Below are 23017 nucleotides of genomic sequence, written 5' to 3'. Positions count from 1 at the left end.
TTGGCTGTGTCACCCCCTTGTGGCCAGGCCAGTTCCCTGCTAGTTTGGGTAGAATACAGGTAGCTATCGCCTGCGCAGCCTCCTTGAGCGCTGGGCGGAGCGCATGCGTACAGCTGGGGCCCGTCCACATAGGAATTCGTTCCCACAGCTACAGTTTCCCGGGAGGCTCTAGTACTTTCTCCTTCCGGCGAACTCGGCCCGGAAGAGCAGTGTCGGGACTGCGGGCTTGCCGGCGCCTGGTCTTTTTCCCGTTGCAGCAGGGGCGTGGCTACTGCAGGCCAGGCTCAGACGCGCCGGCAATGGAGGGGCAGCGGGTGGAGGTGGACGGCGGGATCATGGAAGGGGTGAGTGCGAGGCTGTGTGGGGCCCGGGCGAGCTGTGGCGGGGCCTCTATTTAACCTCTCTTGTTTCTTCACCCCGGTGCTCTGCAGGGCGGCCAGATCCTCAGGGTCTCCACCGCCCTGAGCTGCCTCCTGGGTCTCCCCTTGCGCGTGCAGAAGATCCGGGCAGGCCGCAGCACGCCCGGCCTCAGGTATCGCGGGCCGGGGGGGAGTTTGGGTAGAGGGTATGGGGGTACCGAGATCGGAGCCTGGGTTGTGGGGCGGAGGAGGCCCCGGGCAGCATTCAGAGTGCAGCCTTCGCCCTCCTTTTCTGTCCATAGGGCAGGCCGCAAGTTGTTCTTAGGACCGGTTGAAATAGGGTAGTTTGTCGGTGCGTCTTGCCACTGGTATGTTCATTGTTGTTGTTGTTATTGCAAGATATCATCTAGTCCATGGTAATCTCGAACTCCTTAGCTAGGAAGACTAACCTTGAACTTTTGATTCCTCCACCTCTCAGATGCTAGAATTACAACTGTGTGCCACCATGTCCAGTTTGTGTGGTTCTGGAGATGAAACCTAAGGCCTCCTCCATGCTGTGCACGCGCTCTACCCACTGAACTACATCCCTATCCCTCCGTTCTCAGTCTCCCTTTTCATAAGAACAGCAGTCAAATTGTATCACCGCACACCCTAATAGCCTCCCTTTAAGTTAATTGTACCTTTAACGGGCCTATTTAAATGGGCACATTTTGTGTGGGTAGAGGCCTCAACATGGGGATTTAGGGGATGAAGCGAACATAATTCAGGCTGCACAGGTGTCACAGCTTGGTTATTGAGTGAAATTCAAGCAAGATCGGTGGCTTTTGGGTAGTTTTAGACTACCTTTTAAAAAATCTTTATTTTTTATGTACATTGGTGTTTTGCCTGCATGTATATCTGTATGAGGGTGTCCGATCCTCTGGACCAGGAGTCACAGATAGTTGTGAACTGCTGTGTGGGTTCTAGAAACTGAATCCTAGTCTCTGGAAGAACAGCCAGTGCTCTTACTCACTGAGCCATCTCTCCAGCAACAGTTTACCACTGTAACCCAAATAACCAGTCTTGAAAGCTTTGAGAAGTTGCCTCTAAGCAGTGAGTCCAAGTGCATTAAAAACCCAAGACAAAGTTCTGCCGTGGGAGACATCACCTTGCTCTCTGGCCATTGCTTTTGTAATTGTGTCATAGAGTGGGGTATAGGCAGTCTGATCAGACACGTTTTGACGCAGTATTATGACCTGAAGGCCTCAGCATTTATCTGGACTGGAAATGGTTCGGGATTTGTGTGACGGACACCTGGAGGGAGCAGAGATCGGCTCAACAGAGATAACCTTTACACCCGAGAAGATCAGAGGTGGAGTCCACACAGCAGATACCAAGACAGCAGGGTATGTCTCCCTTAAACCTCCATTCAGACCTGGATTCAGATATAAGTTCTTTGGCTTCTAGGGAGTGCTCTTTGGGTCTTTTGAGGTTCAGTTTTCTCCCTTTTAAAATATAAACCATAAACCTGCTTGTTTAGTTGTAGCCAGTATTACCTCCGGGTTGTTTTTTGTTCTGTTTTTAAAACAAGGTCTCCTTATAAATGCACACTGATGTTGAACTCATCCTCCTCCTGTTCCACACCCCCCACAAGGTGATGAGATTACAGGCATGTGTTACTATACTTGGTTACTCCTTATTGTCTTAATAAATACCTATGTAACTGTAGAAAATGTTGGAGGCTTGCCTTGCATGTCCAAGGCCCTGGGTTTAATCACCAGTTGTGCAGGAGCCGGGAAATGCTTAGTCTAGGAATTTCAGATGTCCTGATTAGCCCCTTTTCCCTAGGGAAATAGAACTGTAGCCTAGTTCAGTGGTATAAGTGCTTGATTAGGTTAAGTTGCTTGAGTCCCAATTCCCACTACCAGAAAACAAACAAAACACGAGTAACAAAACCCCAGCAGGGTTGGGGATTTAGCTCAGTGGTAGAGCGCTTGCCTAGCAGGCGAAAGGCCCTGGGTTTGGTCCCCAGCTCCGAAAAAAAGAAAGAAAAAAAAAACCCAGCAAAACATACCCAAGCCTCCTGGGAAATGGATATCTTAAACTTCTAAGAACCCCTCTACCATCCCACAATGACAGAACATCGAGAAGAAGTAGTGTTTCATTGCTTTTGCGAGCTGTTTGACTGACTGCTTCCTTATTTTGCCCCTGGTACTGGAGTGCTAGCCCACTGCCTCAAGCATTCTGGCCAGGTATGTTACCCCCAAGGTTCATTTCCAGCCCCTGATGCCTTTTTAAAGTAACTTTTCTTAAACTGCAATTTTCGTTTATAAAGAATTTGACAGAGTAATGCATTGTATTATAGACCTTTTGTCAGTTCAGAAATAACTTTAAATGAATTGTGATTATTTTAGAAAGATAGTTAATAACACATGATGTCTGACTTATGGTATAAGTAGACTTCTCTGCAAAGATCTATGATTGGGCTTAAAAGGAGATCTGTCAGGAGAAAGTGTTCGTTCCTAAGGCAAGGAAAAGAATTTGAGGTGTCTTAATCATTAGTTGTTATTTTGTACAAAAAAAAAAAAAGGGGAAGAAAAAGTCACAGCTATCTTTCTAAAAATTAACTGAAACAATCATAAAACTTGAAGCTATAAGAAAAAGCATTTATTCCAAATCTTCCGTGTTGTAAATTAGGAAGTCAGACCCCATTGGTGTTAAGTGATCTATCCACGGTCTTGGTGTAAGGGTAAGAATTGACATTAGAATTGAGGTCTGTTGCCTCCTAATCACCCCCCTTCCCCAGAGAGGGTTTTAGTGTGTAACCCTGGAACTCACTCTGTAGACCAGGCTGGCCTCAAACCCATAGACCCCATAGACGTTCCCCTCCTTATCTCCTGAGTGCTGGGATTAAAGGTGTGTGGCACCATCACCTGGCTATGCCTCCTAATTTTTAGAAAATTCATTTTTTTGTATTTGTGTGTGTGTGTGTGTGTGTGTGTGTGTGTGTGTGCACGTGCATGTGAGTGCACATGTATAAACATGCATGCTTTGTAATGTGTGTATCAGTCAGGGAACAACCTATGGGAATCAGTTCTGTCCTTCTAGCATCTTGGTCACAGGAATTGACCTCAGGTTCTGAGGCCTGTGGCACATGTGACTGGCAGAGTGGTTTCTCCAGCCCTCGCCTCTTAATAGCTTAGCAAGGAGAGCCTTGGGTTTGAAGGTGATAGTCCATTTCCACCTAAGAGACTACAGTATAAGAGTCCAAGCAGGAAAGCCCATTTTAGTAGTTATCACACTTAGTCCATTTTATCCCTAGCTATGACTGCAGTGCTGGGAGTTCTGTCCTGTGTCAGCTTTTGTGGTTCCTTACTTTTCTAAACGTGAGATTTTCCTTACTGTGTTCAGAATCTAAGTTTGCCCAGGAGAACATGCACTCTCTAAGTGTTGCATGATCATGGCCAGTTGTTCAGCAGTTACAAACTGTGGCTTTTAAGTAAGCTAACATCTCTTGGTTTGCTCCTAGACTCCATCTCTAAGGAGAATCTATTACATCTCCTGTGTTTTCTTTCCTAATGCTACATGCCAGTGAATATTTACAGAATTGATGAAAGTGCTTATCAGGAATAGAGATTTTTTTAAATGATCTTTCAAGTAAAAGGTTTTTTAGAATTATTAATACCATGGACAGACAGACAGGAATAGAGACTGTAGCGTAGTAACACCTGCATCTGTTATATAATGTTAAGGAATTTCTTTGGATTGTAGGTGCTATTTCTAGTTCCCTTTAAGACTGCAATCTAACGGAACTCACTCGGTGGACCAGACTAGCCTTGAGCCCACAGAGGTCCCCCTTCCTCTGCCTCCCAAGTGCTGGGATTAAAGGTGTGTGCCAGTACCACCTGCTATGCCTCTTAATTTTTAAAAAATGTATTTATTGTATTTGTGTATGTGTGTAGGCAAGTGCATGCTCCTGTGCATACACATATGCAAACACACACACACTTAGAATCATACATGTGCATGGTAACAGTAACAGCCCAGGGATAGGCTGGTAGATATTTCTAGTCTTGGCTGTCCCAAGTGCATTGTCATGAACTCCTGCTTTCAAGAATACTTTTAGAAAAAGTTTGAAGGTTTTATTCTTCTTTGTTTGGTTTGATAGTGGAGACAGGGTTTCTCTGTATAGCCTTGGCTGTCCTGTAACTCGCACTGTAAATCAGGTTGGTCTCAAACTCAGCTCCACCTCCTTCTGCCTCCCGGGTGCTGGAGTTAAAGGCATGGGCCACCCCTGCCCAGCCACGTTTTTATTTTAATTTTTTTTGGTGATGTTGGGTATTCAACCCAGACTTTACAAATGAGAGGCCAAAGCCATTTACGATTGACTTATTTATTACCTCAGCCCAGTTTGCTTTTGTCTTTCTCCTTGAAATACTCCTGTAAGAGTCAGGATTTTACCCTTCAGACACTGAAGTGTTTTCTAACTTTTCCACTGTCTGAGCTTCAGGTGACACTGGCATGCAGTAACAAATACAGCTGTTCTGAGACTCAAAAGACAGTCCAGTGAAGCTGCTCTGCCTTTTCCTTAGGAGTGTGTGCCTCTTGATGCAGGTCTCAATGCCCTGTGTCCTGTTTGCTGCGTCTCCGTCGGAGCTCCGTCTGAAAGGAGGCACGAACGCTGAGATGGCGCCGCAGATTGATTACACGATGATGGTAAGGGCGCCCAGGCCTCTGTTTAAATGTCTGCAGCATCTGCACATCCTGTTCACACGTTTCCTAGGTCTTTGTAGGAGAGGGAACAGAATTAGGTTTACTTTAGGGTTTGCATTATAAATTAAGATAGTGTTCTGACAGATATTTTTTAAGGAACTAAAAGTATAATGTAAATTATGTTATCATATAAATCACCTGTTTTTATTTTAGCATTGGCATGTTTATAGGGAAGGAAACTGGTACAGGTCGAGTGCCGCTGAAGTACTAAGTGTGCCAGAATTTGAGCCAGTGAGATGGCTCATTGGGTAAGAGCACTTACTGTGTTAGCCTGATGACCTGGGTCCAGCGCCTAGAACACAAGAAAGGCCAGCGCTGACTCCTGCAGTTGTCCCCTTGACCGACACTCAAATGGTGCAGTACCCCCCATGACACCCCCGGACACTCAATACAGCTTTTAAAGATAGTATAAAATTCAAAACTATTTGAGTACCAACATGATACTACAAGCAGGACGTTTCCCATCCAATTCCGTGTGTTGTGCTGTGGTCATAGCACGGGTGCACACTTCACTGTATGCAGGTTCTGTGTGTAATGTGTGAAACAAGTGAATTTCATGTGTGCATCCCATGTGTTTGTGCAAATACTACAGACTGAACAAGTCAGACACTCTGGCTCTGAGCATTTTCAGGCGAGGATATTCAATCTGTGTGAGTCGTTTCTTTCTTCTCTGGGTTTGTTGTGGCTTAGTTCTTTACGGTTAAATTTACTCCTTTAAACATAGTTTTAAGAATTTTATACAAATATATATCTGTGAACCAACTTCCACAACTAAGATGTGGAATAGTTTTATTTAAAAAGAGAAAATTGTGTAGCTAGTTGTGTCCGCAGCTCCTGCCAGCCATTGCTCTGTTCACTCGCTTAGCTCTGCCCTCTCACTGTGTCACGGGAAGCACTAATGCTGTACATAGCCTTAGAGTTTGGTGGGATTCTCCTCCTTTGAGACAGGGTCTTATATCCCAGGCTGGCCTTAGGGTTGATACATACAGAGGATGACCTTGGACTTCTCATCCCCTGCTTCCACCTCCAGAGGGCCAGAGTTGAAGTGTGTACCACCATGGCCGGTTCGTGCGACGTGAGCATAAGAATCCTGCATGCTAGGCAAGCAAACTGCTGGCCAGTCTCCAGTGACAGCCCCAGGATCTGGTTTTCTGTTTTTGTTTTTCCCCAGTTATACTTTGAGACCCAGTGTCCCTCCAGTAAAGGCCGAGTGGCTGTACTCTGTGACGAACGTGCACTGAAGGCCACAGGAGCAGCGGCTTCCAGCCTTTGTCAGTTTTGAACAAATTCACTAGAGACTACCAAAATGGTTTCCAGCTCTGCCCTTTTCATACCCCATGAAAGCTCCTTTTCTTCTGCACCTTACCCAGCACTAGATACAGATAGCCTCTGTGCTTTAACACCCCTACCCCAAATTCAGTTTTGAAATGTTTGGGGGAAAAATACACGTTAGGAACTACTCTGTCCTGGGTGACATCACAACTCCTGTGTTTGAAAAACAGCAAAACATAAGACATGTAGTGTGGTATGTCCCTCCTATACACATGTGATAGTCTGGGGAACTGAGCAAAAGTCTCCATAGGTCGCATGTGTTTGCAAGGCTTTAGGCTTAAGCACCGTCTTCTTCTGAAGCCCTGCCTTTCTGATGGATGCTGTCATCTTTGGTCAGTGTGTGGAAATGTGCAACGAAAGCCACTTTCAGCCAGGTGCTGGTGGCACACCTCTTCAGTCCCAGCACTCAGGAGACAGAGGCAGGTGGATCTCTGAGTTTGAGGCTAGCCTGATCTATGTAGTAAGTTCCAGGACAGCCAGGGATACACAGAGAAACCCTGTCTTGAAGGGGGAAAAGAAAAAGAAAAAGATTTCTTAGTTTGGATTTCTACTGCTTCGAGGAAAGCATCATGACCAAGAAGCATTGGGAAGGAGAAGGTTAATTCAGCTCACACTTCCACATTACTGTTCATCACTAAAGGACGTCAGGAAGGAGCTCAAGCAGGGTAGGATCCTGGAGGCGGGAACGGATGCAGAAGCCATGGAGGGGTGCTGCCTACTGGCTTGCTTACTTCTCATGGTTTGAAACCTGTTTTTATAAAACCCAGGACCACTAGCGCACGGATGGTACCGACCACAGTGGGCTGGGCCCTCCCCCACTGGGTCACTAGTTGAGAAAACGTCTTACAACTGGATCTCATGGAGGCATTTCCTCAACCGAGGCTCCTTCCGCTCTGATCATACTAGCTTGTGTCAAGTTGCCCCCAAACTAGCCAGTACAATACTTTATATAAAGTAAATGTAAGATACAGTGGAGGATGAATGTTAAAGATACTTGAACATAGCCTTGTTTAAACTATAATTGTCACTGTATAACATACACGGGCATGACGCCTTAGAGTTCTTAACCTGTGGGTCTCAGCCCCTTTAGGAGGTCGCATAGCAGATGTCCTGCACGTCAGGTACTTACATTACGATTCATAACAGTAGCAGAATTACAGTTATGAAGTAGTAACTAAATAATTGTATGGTTGGGGGTCACAGTGACATGAGGGACTGTATAAAGGGTCGCAGCAGTAGGAGGTGGAGAACTTAGAGGATCGTTCAGTAAATTCTGCTCCGGTGCCTTGTCCTTTAAATACTGCTTGGGGCATACTTAGGATGTCATAAAACAGTGTTTCTAATGAAATGAGAAAAAAGCACTGTATATCTAATAAAATTAAACAGTATTGAGAACATAGAATGCAGACTGGAAGGCTGTTCACCAGCGGCCTCCTAAGTCTGTGTCCATTGGGTCCCGGAGGGCTGCCCTGTAGTCACTCCAGGATCCAGTGGGTGGAGCTGCTGTTTTTATTACACAGACTTGCACAGTCCCGCTTAAGTAAACGCTAAGCACGCAGCTATGTAACAGTTTTGAACGGTAGAGTTGGTGTGGGTCTTGGTTGTTCTGTGGATCTGCAGCACCTGCTCACTAGCTCACTGCATGGCGGTTCTCATTTACTAATTGAACTTGGCGAATCTGTGTATACTGCCAGCTAAAGGAACAACTGATTTTTTTCAGGTTTTCAAGCCAATTGCTGAGAAGTTTGGTTTCACATTTAATTGTGACATTAAAACAAGGTAAGTTACTCAGTCCTCAGCACCCACCCCTCCCTTCTGACAGCAGTGGCTCCAACGCAGCCGTGTGTGCCAGGCCCCCTGCCGCTGAGTTCCATCTCCATCTTACCCCTTTTCATTATTGCGTGCTCCAAAAATAGTGCAAATGGTAGATTTACAGAACCGCTACGTGGATACTCTTAATGCATTGTGTTTTGTGATATAGTTCTTACAGAAAATAGCCATACTTTGTGGCTTGGACATAAACTGTAGAGCTATAGGACCTTACCAGCTACCAGTGGTGTTTGTTTCTTGACAGAAATACTTTCATGGGAATTTCTACAAGGAGCTCTTCATAGCTAGTGTTATTCATTCCTGTGTTAATCCATTCCTCTGAACAGGCGAAGGGATCAGGGTGTGTGGACAACTGCACGAGGCACTCTAGGATCATAAAGACATGACTCCACAGGGGAGTCAGAATTTAGGGATGTCTGTGTAAGACTGTCCTGTGCTGTCCAAGCACATGTTCTGCATGGAGCTTGGTGTGTTATGGTCGCAGTGCCCCAGGTTTGCTGTCCAGTTTCATCTTCCCTCCGTTCACACTGTCATAGTCTAACTAGGTTGTCTGCTGTCGTAAACTACTTTGTACCTTTAAGTCCATGTTATTTATCCCATGCTTACATAAAAATTAGAAATCATATTTAAGAATAGAAAATAGTAATTTCTTATTTGGACTGTTGAATGCATTCACTCTTGTTCATCTGCTGGAACTTCTTTGCAATCATACTTATAATCTAAGTAGCTGGAGAACTGCGTCATCTTACCAGGGGGAGGTTTGTGAATGGAGCGGAAGCACAGCAGCTCTCAGCATCTGCAGTAAATGAACAGGACAGTTAATTTTATCAGTGCTCACCTGCTTAGATATTCCTCAAGTATTAATCTGAATGTCTGTCCTGTGCTACTTTAGATCTAGAAAGTAGAAACTAGCAGAGCCAGTGTTGACGGAACTTAGAATAGAAGTTGCTGTGGTGAGGAGAATGTTCTGCCTACCTTAGGCAGTAGTCACTGTGCTGTAACCATTGAGCACCTGATAGTCTCGTGTCACTGGGAAGATGGTTTCCGTAGGTGCTGTGGACTGAACCCAGGGCTGTACATGCTAAGAATGCAGTCTACCTCGGAGCTATACCTCTGGGCATAATTTCAGTCCTCATGTGTAACTTGAGACCACAGAGCTGACATCTGAGATTGCAGATATCATATAGGGCTTTTCATGAACTCCTACAAATCATCTATCTTTTGGTGTCATTCCTGTCACTGTGATGCATTCTTAAGCTCTGTCCTGTCCTCAGTCACTGAGTATGCATTTGTTCTATGTTTCCTAGGGGCTATTACCCAAAAGGGGGTGGTGAAGTGATTGTCCGAATGTCACCAGTTAAACGGTTGGACCCAATAAATCTGACTGATCGAGGCTCTGTGACTAAGATTTATGGGAGAGCTTTCGTTGCCGGTGTTTTGCCACTAAAAGTAAGTTGTCATAGTGTTCTTAGAAGTGTATAGACACCTTGATGATTTTGAGAGTACTCTTTTTTTTCTTTCAAAATAAGAGTCTCAGACAATTTGAGGTTTTGTTTATTTTTCTTTCTTTTGAGGTTTTTGTTTTAAAAGGTAGCATGAATAGCCCAGGCTTTCTGAATATTTTTCTGTTAGCAAAATGTTGTTAGTTTGTTTTTCTCAAAATAGAGACTTACTTATCTCTGATATAGCTGATGGTGACCTTGCATTTACATACCCCGTAAACCCCAGGATTTATATATGCTGGTCAGACACACTACTACCTGAGCTGCGTGCCCAGCCTGAGAATTCTTTTTTTTACTTTATTTATTTTGTGAGTGTAGGGATTAGGCTGCATTCCATGGTGCACATGTGGAGGTAGGGGTTGGGGCTCCTGTCACAGTGTGTTCATAGAGGTAAAAGAGGTCAGCCTACAGGAGCCATTTCTCTCCCTCCACAGTGTAAGCCCTGGGGCTCTATCTTGTATCAGCAGGCCTGGCAGCAGGCGCTTTACCCACTGAGCCGCCTCAACCAAGATGGCCCAAGAAACGTATTTATTTTGTTTTGTTTGAGACATGGTCTTACTTGGCTGACTTGGAACTCACTGTGCATATCAGGCTGTCCTCAAATTCAGAGTTGTTCTTGTCTCTGCCTTCCAAATGCCTGGAAGAACTTTTGGTTTTTAATTAATTAAAAAAATTAATTTATCTATTTTTTTTTTTTAAGATTTATTATTTATTATATATGAGTACACTGTAGCTGTCTTCAGATACACCAGAAGAGGGCATCGGATCTCTTTACAGATGGTTGTGAGCCACCATGTGGTTGCTGGGAATTGAACTCATGACCTCTGGAAGAGCAGTCGGGTGCTCTTAACCGCTGAGCCATCTCTCCAGCCCAATTTATCTATTTTTAAGATTTATATATATATTTCTTTTATGTGCATTGGTGTTTGACCTGCACATAGGTCTGTGTGAGGGAGTCAGGTCTCCTGGAACTTGAATTACAGATGGTTGTGAGCTGCCATGTGTGTAGGGTACTGGGATTTGAACTTTGGTCCTCTGGAAGAGTAGTCAAAGCTCTTAACCTCTGAACTATCTCTCCGGCCCCTACTTATTTGTTTTGTTTTAAAGATTTATTTTATTTATATGAGTACATGATAGCTGTTACACCAGAAGAGAGAATTGGATCCCATTACAGATGGCAGTGAGCCACCATGTGGTTGCTAGGAACTGTACTTAGGACCTCTGGAAGAGCAGTCAGTGCTCTTAACCCCTGAGCCATCTACAGCCCCTTGTTTTGTGTTTTGATTTTGTATTGTTTATTATTTTTATGTGTATGGGTATTTTGCCTGCACATATATTTATGCTTCATGTATATGCAGTGGCTTTTGAGGCCAGAAGAGGGTGTTGGGTCCCTTGGGATTGGAGTTATAGATGTTGGTGAGCTCCCACGTGGCTCCTTGGTATCAAATGTGGGTTCTCTGGAAAGGCAGTCAGTGTTCTTAACTGCTGGGCCATTGCTACAGCCCCAGATTTATTTTATGTGCATGAGTTTTGCCTGAATGTATGTATGTACACCACATGTGTGCCCTCTGCAGAGGTCAGAAGAAGGTGTCAAGTCCTCTGAAAGTGAGTTAAGGTGGCTGTGAGCCACCATGTGGGGGTGTTGGGAACTGAACCCAGCTCCTGAGAGCAGCAAGTGCCCTGAACTGCCGAGCTGACACTCCAGTTCCCCGGACCCTAATTTGAATGTCTTCACTTAAATGTTTCTTAGAAGCTAGTGCCCTGTCTGGGAGTGGAAAAGCTGTGTCACTCACTTTCAAAGGACTAAAAGTGACGGTCCACAACCAGTGACAGATTTGTTCTCCTTTTCTGGTTTGCCAAAATAGGTGGCAAAAGATATGGCGGCGGCAGCTGTGCGGTGCCTCAGGAAGGAGATCCGGGATCTGTACGTCAGCATCCAGCCTGTGCAGGAGGCCAGGGACCAAGCCTTCGGCAATGGCAGCGGAATCATGTGAGCACAGATGTGGAAATAGTTAAGACCCTGAAGTCATTGTCCTCATCAAAGAGTTGTAGGACATTCGCTTAGTTTAGGGCAGTGATCGTCGTGTTTGAGGCTTGGTGTTGTTACATGGCTGTGCTTCCTACACTCAAGAGACGGGGGGCAGGAGGGTCACAAATCTGAGGGCAGCCTAGACAGAGTCTGCATAACAAGTTTTAAGTCAGCCAGGGCTGTCCATTAATATAATACCTTAAATCAAAAACACCCACAAAAAAAAAAAGTCATCTTCCTCTTCCCTCCCCCATGTGTTTTGTAGATCCTTGTGTTTGTAGGGCCTTTATCTGTTTCAAGCAACTCCAGATAAAAGTATTAGGGGAAAAACTGTACTGTAGATGCATATAGGCATTTTTCCCTCTTGTCATTCCTTAAACAGCACACTGTGACAGCTATGACAAAGTGTATGTCTATTGCAGGACTGTTCTAAGTAATCTAAAGGGGTATATACGAGGGTGTGCTTACAAGTTTGGTGCCAATGTTACGTCATTCCCTTTTTGCCTTTGATTTTCCAAACAGGGTCCCAGTAGTTTAGCCTGACTGACCTTGTGTGTAGCCAAGGATCTCCTTGAACACATGATCTTCCTGCTTCCTTTCCGGGAGCACAGGCATGAGCCACACGCCCAGCATGATGCTTGGTTTGTAGAGACAGGATCTTACTCTGTAGTCTACGCTGGCCTCAGATTTTCAGCAATCCTGGTGCCTCCCCTTCCGAGTGTTGGGATTACAGATGTGAGCTAATTGATATGATACCATTTACATACTCGACCTAAACACCCTTGGATTTCAGTATCCTTGTGTAGATGCTGGAATGACCTCCCCATGAGTACTGAGGGACAATTGGAGTGAACATTAAGTTTTTAAGATTTATTTTTATTACTTTAGTTATGTCTGTGTGTTTTCCTGTGGGATGTGGATGAATGCAGGCATCTGTGGAGTTCAGAGGGCGGGCATCAGGTCTCATGGAGCCAGCGTTCCAGGCAGTTGTGAGCTGCCCTAAGTGAGTTCTGGATACTTAACTTAGGTCCTCTGCAAGAGCAGTTTTATTAGCCTTCTCTCCAGTCCCCTTTAATATTTAAGCTTGTCAGAAAGTAATCTTTGAAAGTAACACTAACAGAAAATTTTTAGTTTTTAAAGAAACCTTAAGTATGAAATTACTTTATAATTATTTAGTATGGTAATGTTGTCTTTAAAATATTATTATGAGCCAGTTAGAAATAAAGTCTTACAAAAGTTCTTTATTTGGGCTGAACAGTGGTAGTAACTCACACCTTTAATCCCAGCACTTGGGAGGCAGAGGCAGATAGATTTCTGTGAGTTCGTGGCCAGCCTAGTATACAGAGCGAGTATCAGGACAACCAAGGCTACACAGAGAACCAAAACCAAACACATTCTTTATTGATTTTTTAAAGTGTAGAATACAGTATTTAGTGGATACTTACATTTCAGACATTTCGTTCAGAAATTTACAAAGTTTAAAGTAAGTGTTTGCCTTCATTACCATAATACTACCTTAAAAATCAAAACAGAACTAAAGTGTGCGTAACGTCCCTTTTATCACTTGGTTCTGTAACTAGCACTAATGACAGAATAACTTATAGGGGAGGGTGGTGACATTCTCTACATGTGAGTAGTTTAGAGTCTCCTGAACTTTGCCCAAAGGAATCCTCCTGCCCCATGAGGGCTGATGGGAGGTTGTTGGTGACTACTGTCTGTGGGAGGAATTTTATTATTGTGGTGTAGATGTATGACTTGTTTAATAGTAACTGGTTTCTTGTGTTGTGTTCACATGACATTTAGAATATTACAGTGTTGGTAATTACACTTTTCCCTCTTATGTAGCATTGTTGCTGAGACATCCACTGGCTGCTTGTTTGCTGGATCATCACTTGGCAAAAGAGGTACACATGAAGGAAAGGGGTCTTTAAATGCTGTTGTCAGTGAGAAAATCTTTATCTTCTTAGTACAGACTGCTGACTGATAAGAGTCAACTAATTCTGTTTTAGAGTTAGCGAATTTTTCGTTTTTCTCAACTCCATATTTTGAGAAGTTTTTAGATCTCAAGTAGTCATTCCTACACCCTCTGCGAGGTGCCTCAGTCATGAACATTTAGCTGCATGCTATGTGCATTTCTGAAGCATTGCAGTGTGGGAACCATGCCTCAGCCATGAGTACTGTAGCATGGACTTCCTAAAACCCACGGATGACAGTGCCAGCCTTATACCTGAAGAGTTTGTTAACAGACACAGCCACACATTAACTTAAACAAGTTGCCTTGAAACAAAATGGGCTTTGGTTGTGTATTTATGTTCACATAGCTTTGGGCCGTCGTGTCTATGGGGCCTTACTCCACTTTATTAGTCTATTTGATTTTCTTCAGACAAGGTCAGTCCTGGGCGGCCTGGTAATCGCTGTATAGCTCAGCCTAGCAATCCTCTTGTCTTAGCTTTCCCCATGCTGCGATTGCAGACATGCACCGCCATGCCCAGCTTAGTCTGCCTTAAGTACAGAATTCTCTGCCTGCCCTTCCTTTTTAAATCTGATGGTACTGACATTTGGAAAAGCTCAGGACACTTGTCTCATTGGGTTTGTCTGGTTTTCTCATCTCAGGGCTTTTCTGTGAACAGTTTGAGGAGGAATCTTGCAAAGATGATTTTATGTACAGCTTTTCTGGACAGTTTCCTCAAGAGTGTGTGTGTGTGTGTGTGTGTGTGTGTGTGTGTGTGTGTACTTATGGTTCAGTAAATGTAAAGATATAGAATGTAAGCAAAATTAGCCTTATTCTGAGTTTCTGAGTTTTTAAGACATTCTTGGGTTGGGGATTTAGCTCAGTGGTAGAGCGCTTGCTAAGGCCCTGGGTTCAGTGCCCAGCTCAAAAAAAAAAAAAAAAAAGACATTCTTGTTTGTAGCCAAGGGTTTCTTTTAAAGAATATTGGAGTTTGACCTTCTGTACTTCCGGGAGTCTTATTTCGTATTCACCCTTCTACTGAAGAGTTTTGATGTATGGAAAAGTAGGAAAAAGAAAAACAGGTACATAACTTGAAGTAAGCTAGAACCTGTGCAGATTTTTTAATTTGGGTTCTGTTGTTTTGTGAAATGGTATCTTGCTCTGAAGCCCAAGCAGACTGCAGATTTAAGCCTCTTGCATCAGCTTCCCTAAATGCTGGGTTTAGTAGTGAAAGAGACTAAACTTTATTACATAGTTGATCTGAGAATATAACCTGTTACTTCTAAAGAGGATACTTTTATAATTTTTAAAATTAAATTATATTTAATTATGGCTCATTGGTTAAGAGCACTGACTGCTCTTCCAGAGGTCCTGAGTTCAATTCCCAGCAACCACATGGTGACTCACAACCATCTGTAATGAGATCTAATTCTCTCTTCCTCTTCTGGTGTGTCCAAAGACAACTACAGTGTATTCATATAAATAAAATAAATAAATATTAAAAAGACAAAACAAGAAAGTGCTGCCAGATGGTGGCATATGACTTTAAAAATTTTTTATATAATTTATAATTATATAAAATTAAATCATATATAATAAATATATATATTGTGCCTTCATGTATGCCTGTGTAGCACTTTTGTGCCTGGTACCTCAGGAGAGCAGAAGATGTTGGTTCTCCTGGAATTAGAATCACAGAGCTATCATGTGGGTACTCCAGAAGAGCAGCCAGTGCCCTTGACTGTGCCAGTCTCCACAGTCTGCATTTTGTTCTGATTTGGTACCTTTTTCATAGTTCTGGGTAAGTCAGAGCCTGACATGCGCCAGGCAGGTGCTCATGCATTGACACATCCCAGCCCATGAGTGGTATTAAGAATAAATGCCGGGGAGCATCTTGAGGCCAGAGGACATCATTTAGAAGTCAGCTCTGTCTTTTCATTTTGTTTCCTGGGAATTGAACTTGGATCGTCAGGCTTAGCCTCGGTGCCTTTACCCATGTAACCATCTCACTAGATCCATAATTAGCATTTTTAAGTGGGTACCGAATGACCTATTTTTCTCCACTTTTGCTTTGACACATTGACATTTCTCAAGTTTCATAAGAGTAAATAACACTGAGACCCTTCCTGCACTGGTTAAGTCCAGAATCCTGAAAACAGTGCTACCGCAGTGCTAATGCATCAGTTAAACTGTTTGATGGTTTGCTTTTCTGAGCAGACTTTCACTCTAGCTCAGGCTGGCCTCGCACTTGGAACAGTCTTGCTGTAGGTTCCCAAGTGCCAGGATTTCAAGTATATGTCACCTTACTCAGTTCAGTTAAACTTGGTGACTTGGGAGTAATTTGTTGTCACTTTATTACTATGCCTGTTTTAGGTGTGAATGCAGACAAGGTTGGAATTGAAGCTGCTGAAATGCTGTTAGCAAATCTTAGACATGGTGGCACTGTGGACGAGTATCTACAAGACCAGGTATGACACTTTTCAGATCAAAACCTTTTTCCCTACCAGATTTGAACATAATTATGTTGCATAAAAATTTCTCTAATTATGCCATCAAGTATCTAGACACATTAGTCCGTCTCATTCTCTTGGTCTAAATGTAAGGTATTTCCAGTCTTGAACACACACACACACACACACACACACACACACACACACACACACACACACACACACGTCTCGAGTAGACTCGCATTGGGAAGTGCTGTTGAATGTTTGGACCACTACTCTGTTCAGAGAAGATCTCACTCTCTCCCCTCACATTCTCCATCCTGCTAGCTCAGTGGTTGGGCTCTTCTTGCCTATGTGGGTGGAGTCTTGCTGTTGGTCCTCAGAAGCAAGAAGAGATGGAGAAGGAAGAGGAGGGCCCATTTTCTTGGGACAGTTTTCCTTGTGTATAGTCATTTCCTTCTTCCTAAGTTCATGTTCCTAGGAACTCCTTAGTCTTCATTACCTTTTAAAACGGGATTTTAGAAGAGTATGAAAACTAGTCATGTACAGCAGCTTACAGAAATATTTGGTCTAGTTAAGTGTTTCAGCATCCAGCTCTCATTTTTTTCTGAAACATAAATTTTTAAATCAGTCTTGTAAGGCAGGCATGATAACACATGCCTTTAATGTCAGCACCTGGGAGGCAGAGGCAGATGGATCTCTGCGAGTTAGAGGCTAGCCTGGTCTACAGATTGAGTCCAGGACAGCATGCACAGAGAAACCGTGTGTTTAAAAAACAAAAACAAAGAAAAAAGTCAGTCTGGCTAAACATTTTTACCAAGCCACAGACTGGTTAACACTTACTCTGTGTCACTGTGTAAAGCTTCTAGAAACATAAAGAAAAGAGAAATTATTCGTTTAATTTTTTTTAAAAGCTATTTTGATTTCTAGTAGTGTTTTCCTCATGGGCAGTTGTAGAATTTATAAACCTGAATATTAGCATATTTGTGAGATTTTTTTTCTTCTTTGTTCTTTTTTGATAGCTAATTATTTTCATGGCGCTAGCCAGTGGAATTTCCAGGATAAAGACGGGACCAGTCACACTCCACACGCAGACCGCTATACATTTTGCTGAACAGCTAGCAAAGGTGAGTGTTATGTCAGAAAGACTGACTGGGCTACGAGACAGGAAGCCCAGCAGTAATCACGGTTGGCTTCACTCGTGGGCTCCCTGTGTGGCGGGCTCTCAGCAGCCTGGGCATCTGCTTCCTGTCTCCTCTGTGACACGCTGTGGGCCAGTAGTGTGAGCAGAGAGGACATGCTTAGCTGCCTGTGCTTCGTGCTGGCAGCCTTCTGGCTGGCAGCCTGGTTTTTGAGCACCCAGCACAGTGTTGCAGTCCTGAGCATCAGCGAAGGTCTCTACTTTAACATTGTGTGAACTCATGTTCATACCTTTTCTTCAGTACTCTTCTTAAAATGATGATGATGATGATGATGATGATGATGATGATGATGATGATGATGATAAATTTCACTGCAAAATTAATGTTAACCTCTTTATAGAAAGTATACTCTTTGGCTAGTAAAGCCACTGTTCTTTTTCTTCCAAATTGCTTCTCACTTTATTACTACAAATACATAGAGCTGCTTCTTTTCTGGTAATGTAGCATGTTTTTTATTTTGGAATTTCTTTTTATTGTTTTGCATGGTTTTAGTTTAGTTTTATTAGTCAAGGCCTCAGTATATATTTTGGCCTGGCCTTGAACTTCCTAGGTAGACAGTAGAACTTGTGATCCTCTGGCCTCAGCCTATGGAGTACTTGGATACAGCAGGATCCATCACGCATGACTGCTATATTCTCTGTAATACAATTCTGTAAGATTTATGACAAGTTTTATGAGGTTGCCAACTTTTTTGAAATTATAAAAGGAATTCACACGAGGCCTGGTAGTAAATCCCTGCCATCTGCCACTTGGGAGTCAGAGGCCAGCTTTGTCTGTGTAGCACATCAGGCCAGCCTAGGCTGTAAGATTGACTCTGACAGCAAGAACAGCAGAAGGTATATGGAAGAGAACTACACAGTCCCTAAGGAATATTCTTCTTTCTTCATTTTATTTTTCCAATTGAAATAATTTTTTCATATAAAATATTCTGGTCAGACTTCCTCTACCTCATCTCCTTCCAGGTGATCCCCAGCTTCTTACACGTCCAACTCCCCTTTCTTTTTTTTTTTTTTTGGTTCTTTTTTTTTCGGAGCTGGGGACCGAACCCAGGGCCTTGCGCTTCCTAGGTAAGCGCTCTACCACTGAGCTAAATCCCCAGCCCCCCAACTCCCCTTTCTTATGAAAACAAGAAAGCAAGTAAAAAAGACAAGTGAATAAAACAAAAGAACTCAAAAACAAAAAAGAGAAAAGAATAAAAAGAAGCAAAGGCTGTGCTTTATAGAGTATATTTTAAATTATAATAATTTTCTTCCTAAAAGCAAAAAAAAAAAAAAAAACAAAGAGAATGAGAAACACCCGATCGATCGTGCAGATGCACACATGCACACACGCACTCTAAGGCATTGCTGGTGTATGCCTTTAATCCCAGCACTTCAGAGGCAGAGGCAGAGACAGGTGGATGTCTGGGTTCATGGTCAGCTTGGTCTGCAGAGCTAGTTCCAGGACAGCCAGGGCTACACAGAGCAACCTTGTCAAGAGACAGACAGGGAAGAAGACAGAGGGAGAGGAGGGGTGGAGGGAGACACAATATTCTTAATGAACAAAATTCTTAAGGCGTAGAGGTGCAGTCTTATCATTCTGTTGCTTGGGAGGTGAATGCAGGAGGATCGGGACTTCAAGGCCAGCCAGTGCTGTATAGCAAGACCCTGTCGCAAAGGCCCTCTTCACTCCTGCCACCAAAAATAATTCACTAACTGAAGAGGGCTTAGGTATAACAGCCCAGTCAGTGCACAAAGCCTGTCATCTGCTTTTCCTCTGCACTCACTGTTTCACAGCCTCTGCTCTGCTTGGCTGCTGTTGTGGTAAGAAATGGTTAGGTCTCGGTTAAGTCAGGAAACATGATGAGAATGGAAGGTAGATTACACACAAGACAGGAGTGGATTGACTATTCTGTAATATTCTTGATTCCCTTTGTTGTTGTGGTTTTATCATCCTGGGAACTCAAACCAATGATTTGTGCGTGTTGGGCAAGCATGCTACCACTGAGCTTGATCCTATCATCATCATCGTCGTCGTCATTGTCATCGTCGTCATCATCACTATTATTATTATTAAGATTTATTTATTTTACATATATGTGTACACTGTAGCTGTCTTCAGACACCAGAAGAGGGCATCAGATCCCATTAGGTGGTTGTGAGCCACCATGTGGAAGCTGGGAATTGAACTCAGGTTAAGAGCAGTCAGTGCTCTTAACCACTGAGTCATCTCTCAAGCCCCTATCATTATTTTTAAACTTATTTCTGTTTTATTTTATATGTATGAATTGTTTTCCTACATTTATGTTTGTGTATCATATTTGTGCATGGTTCCCTGAGAAGCCAGAAGAGAATGTGTGGTCCCCTGGAACTGGAGTCTTAGGTGATTGTGAGCCTCCCCGTAGGTGCTGGGATTGAAGCTGGGTCCTCTATAAGAGCAGCCAGTGCTCGTAAGTGCTTAGCCATCTCTTCAGCCCCCTTCACTTATTTTTATTTCTACTTATGCTGTATTTATAATTTTCTATCACATAGATTGGTGCCCTTGACGTTTTATTCACTGTCGCCTTTAGTTTTATAGGACTTTGTATATTTGTAGCCACTTACATAAAGATAGTACACAACAGAAAGTTCCCTGGACTGGGGTTGTGACTCTTGTTTTTATTCAACTGTGTGTATGGTCGGAGGCAGGGGAGTTCTTGAAAAAGAGTTTCACTAAGTGTAGTCTAGGCTGGCTTCAAACTCAAGACTTTTCTACCTCAGCCTCCTGTGTCTGTACCTCCTACACCCAGCTCTTTGCTGCTGGGTGACTTGTGCCAGAGTGTCTTTATTTTCCTGTGCTTCTGTACAGATAGTTCATCTGTGAGATCAGAGCCTTCAACCAGACCATCTTTTAGGCTCCGTAAGTCTAGGCGTAAACTGGAAGTGACTCCCAGTCTCTTGCTTGTGTTTCATATTTTCATGTTTGTAATTTGAAACTGCAGACAAATAACTGCATAGAAGTTTGGCTCCTTTGCTGTATTCAGGTTTGTCACTTGACCATGATTTTTAGATGTCCACTTATACAGTGCACTGTTGCATAGATGGGAATTGAAAGCTTGTGAACATTGCTGGTCAGTAAAACCACAGAATAATGGCGTCAAATTGTATGTTAGAGATTTGTCAGCCACAGAGGATGCTCGTTAAGGCATACTTGAAATCCCTTTGCCAGAATCTTAAATCATTCAGTTGTTTTGACTTAAGTTGTTTTGTTAAAAGGGACTGCAGTTGCCTTTAAGGTAGCACTTCCAGAGCACGGTCACAGGGATCACATATTTCAGAGCCAGCTTTAGCTAACAAGTGGGAGCTACAGCGTTGAGCTCAGTGGTGAAGGATGTTAGTCACCACCACCCTCCGCCCTATCTACCCTTTCTGAGCTCGCTTCTTGAATTACAACGTATTTAGAAAATTAAATTGGCAGGAAAAATTTAATGAGAGCAGATAATGTCATACCTGACAGGTAAGTGGTTCAGATGCATGTTTTAGAAAAGATACCTTCTCTCTAGCCACAGAGGATGCTTCAGAATCCGCCCTTGACTTGGCTGCACATGTCTCCTGTTCTTAGTCAGTGGGTGTGGAGTGGAGCCTGATTCTCTATCTTGACAGACTCCACAGCAGTGAACAAGAGCCACGGTCCTAGGACAAAAGAAGTATTGAATTTCTTCACGTGTTTCTTGGTTTTTATGTGTGTACCTTCTTCAACAAATGGGCTTGATATCCCATAACTGTCTCCTTACCTGATTCTAGGGTTGCCCTCTGTCCTCTTCATGTATACTTACATACTCGTGTTTTGCTTTCAGGCCAAATTTACTGTGAAGAAATCAGAAGAGGAGGAAGATGCCTCTAAGGACACTTACATCATCGAGTGTGAAGGAGTTGGGATGGCAAATCCACACCTCTAGGGTGTTCACTGACGCTCTACCTCCTTGTTGTGCTAACTTACTCCATATATGCAGCACAGTGAGTAAGACGTCAGGCGTTACAGGACTTGACTCGCTTTGGAGATGAAGTTTGGTTCTTTCCGTGGCTGAGAATGCCTCATCATGTTAAGTCTGTTGAATATCTCCCAAGATAGACTTGGTGAATATTATAATATTAATATTCAGTATTAATATTGAAATAAATAGTTGTCTAAACCCTACATATGAGCTGCTTCTTTTTTCATGTAACAAACTAAGCCAGGGACATAGATTTGATCTGTAATTGGTGAGTTCTAGTATCCTTACCTGCAGTTTCTGTAGTTTGTGCTACCTAGAGTCAGCCGTGATCCAGAAACATTATCTGGAATATTCAACATAATAACTCATCGGTTTTGAATGCAGCTCCTTTCTGAGTATCTAGGTGAAGTCTCACAGTTACTCTGTCCTGCCTGTGATATGAATCATCTCTTTGTCCAGTCTGTCAGTAGTACGTCCGCCACTCACTTGCCCATTACACACTCGGTAGCTGCTTGGTTATCAGACAGTACTTGGAGTATTACAGAGCTTGCATTCAATGGCACTCACTCTACTTAATTAGGACTTCGGTGCACGAGAGCAGTGCTTCCGTTAAGGATCTTATTTTGACCCTAGCAGGTTTTGCCACATTCATCCCAGGCATATCTGCCTTTGGACTGGAGCATTCTCGAATAGTAGAGGCCTCTGGAACAGCACTGTGGCGCCATCACTCTCTGCTGCTCCATACCTGGCCAACACCGAGTTTCCAGCTCCCTGCTCCTTGTAAGCAGCTGAGGTTATGGCTCGAGTGAACCTGGTCTGTCATTGCAGTTCAGTATGCTGCATGTCTGTGCATGAGGTTCCTGTAAATGTGGATGCTGTTGCAGGGTATCTGATCGAAGAGTTGGAGCAGGTAAACAACTGGAGTGAACATAGGCTTATTAAGAAAAGAACAGAGTATTTTACAGTAAAGCTTTTAATCATGGTAAGTTGGGTCTCCTTCAAGGTAGGGTGACCCTTTCTGTTGTAGGACGTATCAGCACTGTTGAGGGTCGCTAGGTGCGGACTGGGCACCTGAGGGTGAGACAAAGGACTCACCTGTGCATGGTGAAAGTATGGTCGGCATTGGCACCAATGCCACTGTCCTGTCTCAGTTTTTCAAAAAAGGTAGGACAGCTACAAAGAAAGCTTTGTTACTTCCACAGGGGACTTCATTTGCATTTTGTAAGAAAATTCAGCTTCTATTTTAACCCTAACTTCTGTTTCCATGTGTTCATAAGGGACCAACAAATGCTAACAGTTCTGCGCTTTGGACGCTCGGTCCAGATCTTCAGCTTCATACTTTAGAGTGTTCGGGTTGGGTGGTTCGGTAGAGTCTCACGGAATCCAGCCTGGCCAGGCACTCCTTATGTTTCTGAGGCTAGACTTGAACTCCTGACCCTCCCGCCTCCATGTCCCCAGTGTTGGTTTTACGGCGTACACTCACAGCCTGGCTCTTTAAGGATGTCCTCTCGGGACTCTGATAACTCACTGACAGAGAACTGGAAGTGCAGCCCTGAGACCGGCCCGGTGTTGAGAGTCTCACAGCCAAAAACCTGAAACTAATTCTTTAGACTCATAACCTGGCTCTTCACCAAGCCTTTACTTTCTGTTGGCCTACA

At 43.5% G+C, this 23017-nt stretch overlaps 1 protein-coding gene and 1 long non-coding RNA gene across 3 annotated transcripts; one reads left to right on the top strand and one right to left on the bottom strand.

The window, feature by feature from the left end:
* Positions 1–285: 285 nt before the first annotated feature.
* Rtca (RNA 3'-terminal phosphate cyclase) lies at positions 286–21562 on the top strand. The gene is made up of 11 exons (NM_001004227.1): positions 286–344; positions 432–532; positions 1601–1744; positions 4931–5054; positions 8164–8222; positions 9581–9722; positions 11641–11765; positions 13650–13708; positions 16129–16223; positions 17228–17332; positions 21222–21562. Exons 1-11 carry the CDS (start codon positions 300–302, stop codon positions 21321–21323), a joined length of 1101 nt encoding a protein of 366 aa, NP_001004227.1. The 5' UTR covers positions 286–299; the 3' UTR covers positions 21324–21562.
* On the bottom strand, positions 4716–9214 carry LOC134485678 (uncharacterized). Of its 2 annotated transcripts, none has more exons than XR_010063926.1 (2): positions 9023–9214; positions 4716–5123 (listed from the first exon to the last, which is right to left on the bottom strand). It is a non-coding gene; the product is annotated as an uncharacterized LOC134485678 (long non-coding RNA). The 2 variants fall into 2 exon arrangements; XR_010063927.1 differs by having other exon boundaries at positions 9112–9213.
* Positions 21563–23017: the final 1455 nt, after the last annotated feature.

The sequence above is a fragment of the Rattus norvegicus genome, chromosome 2, assembly GCF_036323735.1.
Source record: "Rattus norvegicus strain BN/NHsdMcwi chromosome 2, GRCr8, whole genome shotgun sequence".
NCBI classification, from domain to species: domain Eukaryota; kingdom Metazoa; phylum Chordata; class Mammalia; order Rodentia; family Muridae; genus Rattus; species Rattus norvegicus.
Note: the sequence above shows the minus strand (reverse complement) of the source record. Positions and strands in the feature narration are given on the sequence as shown.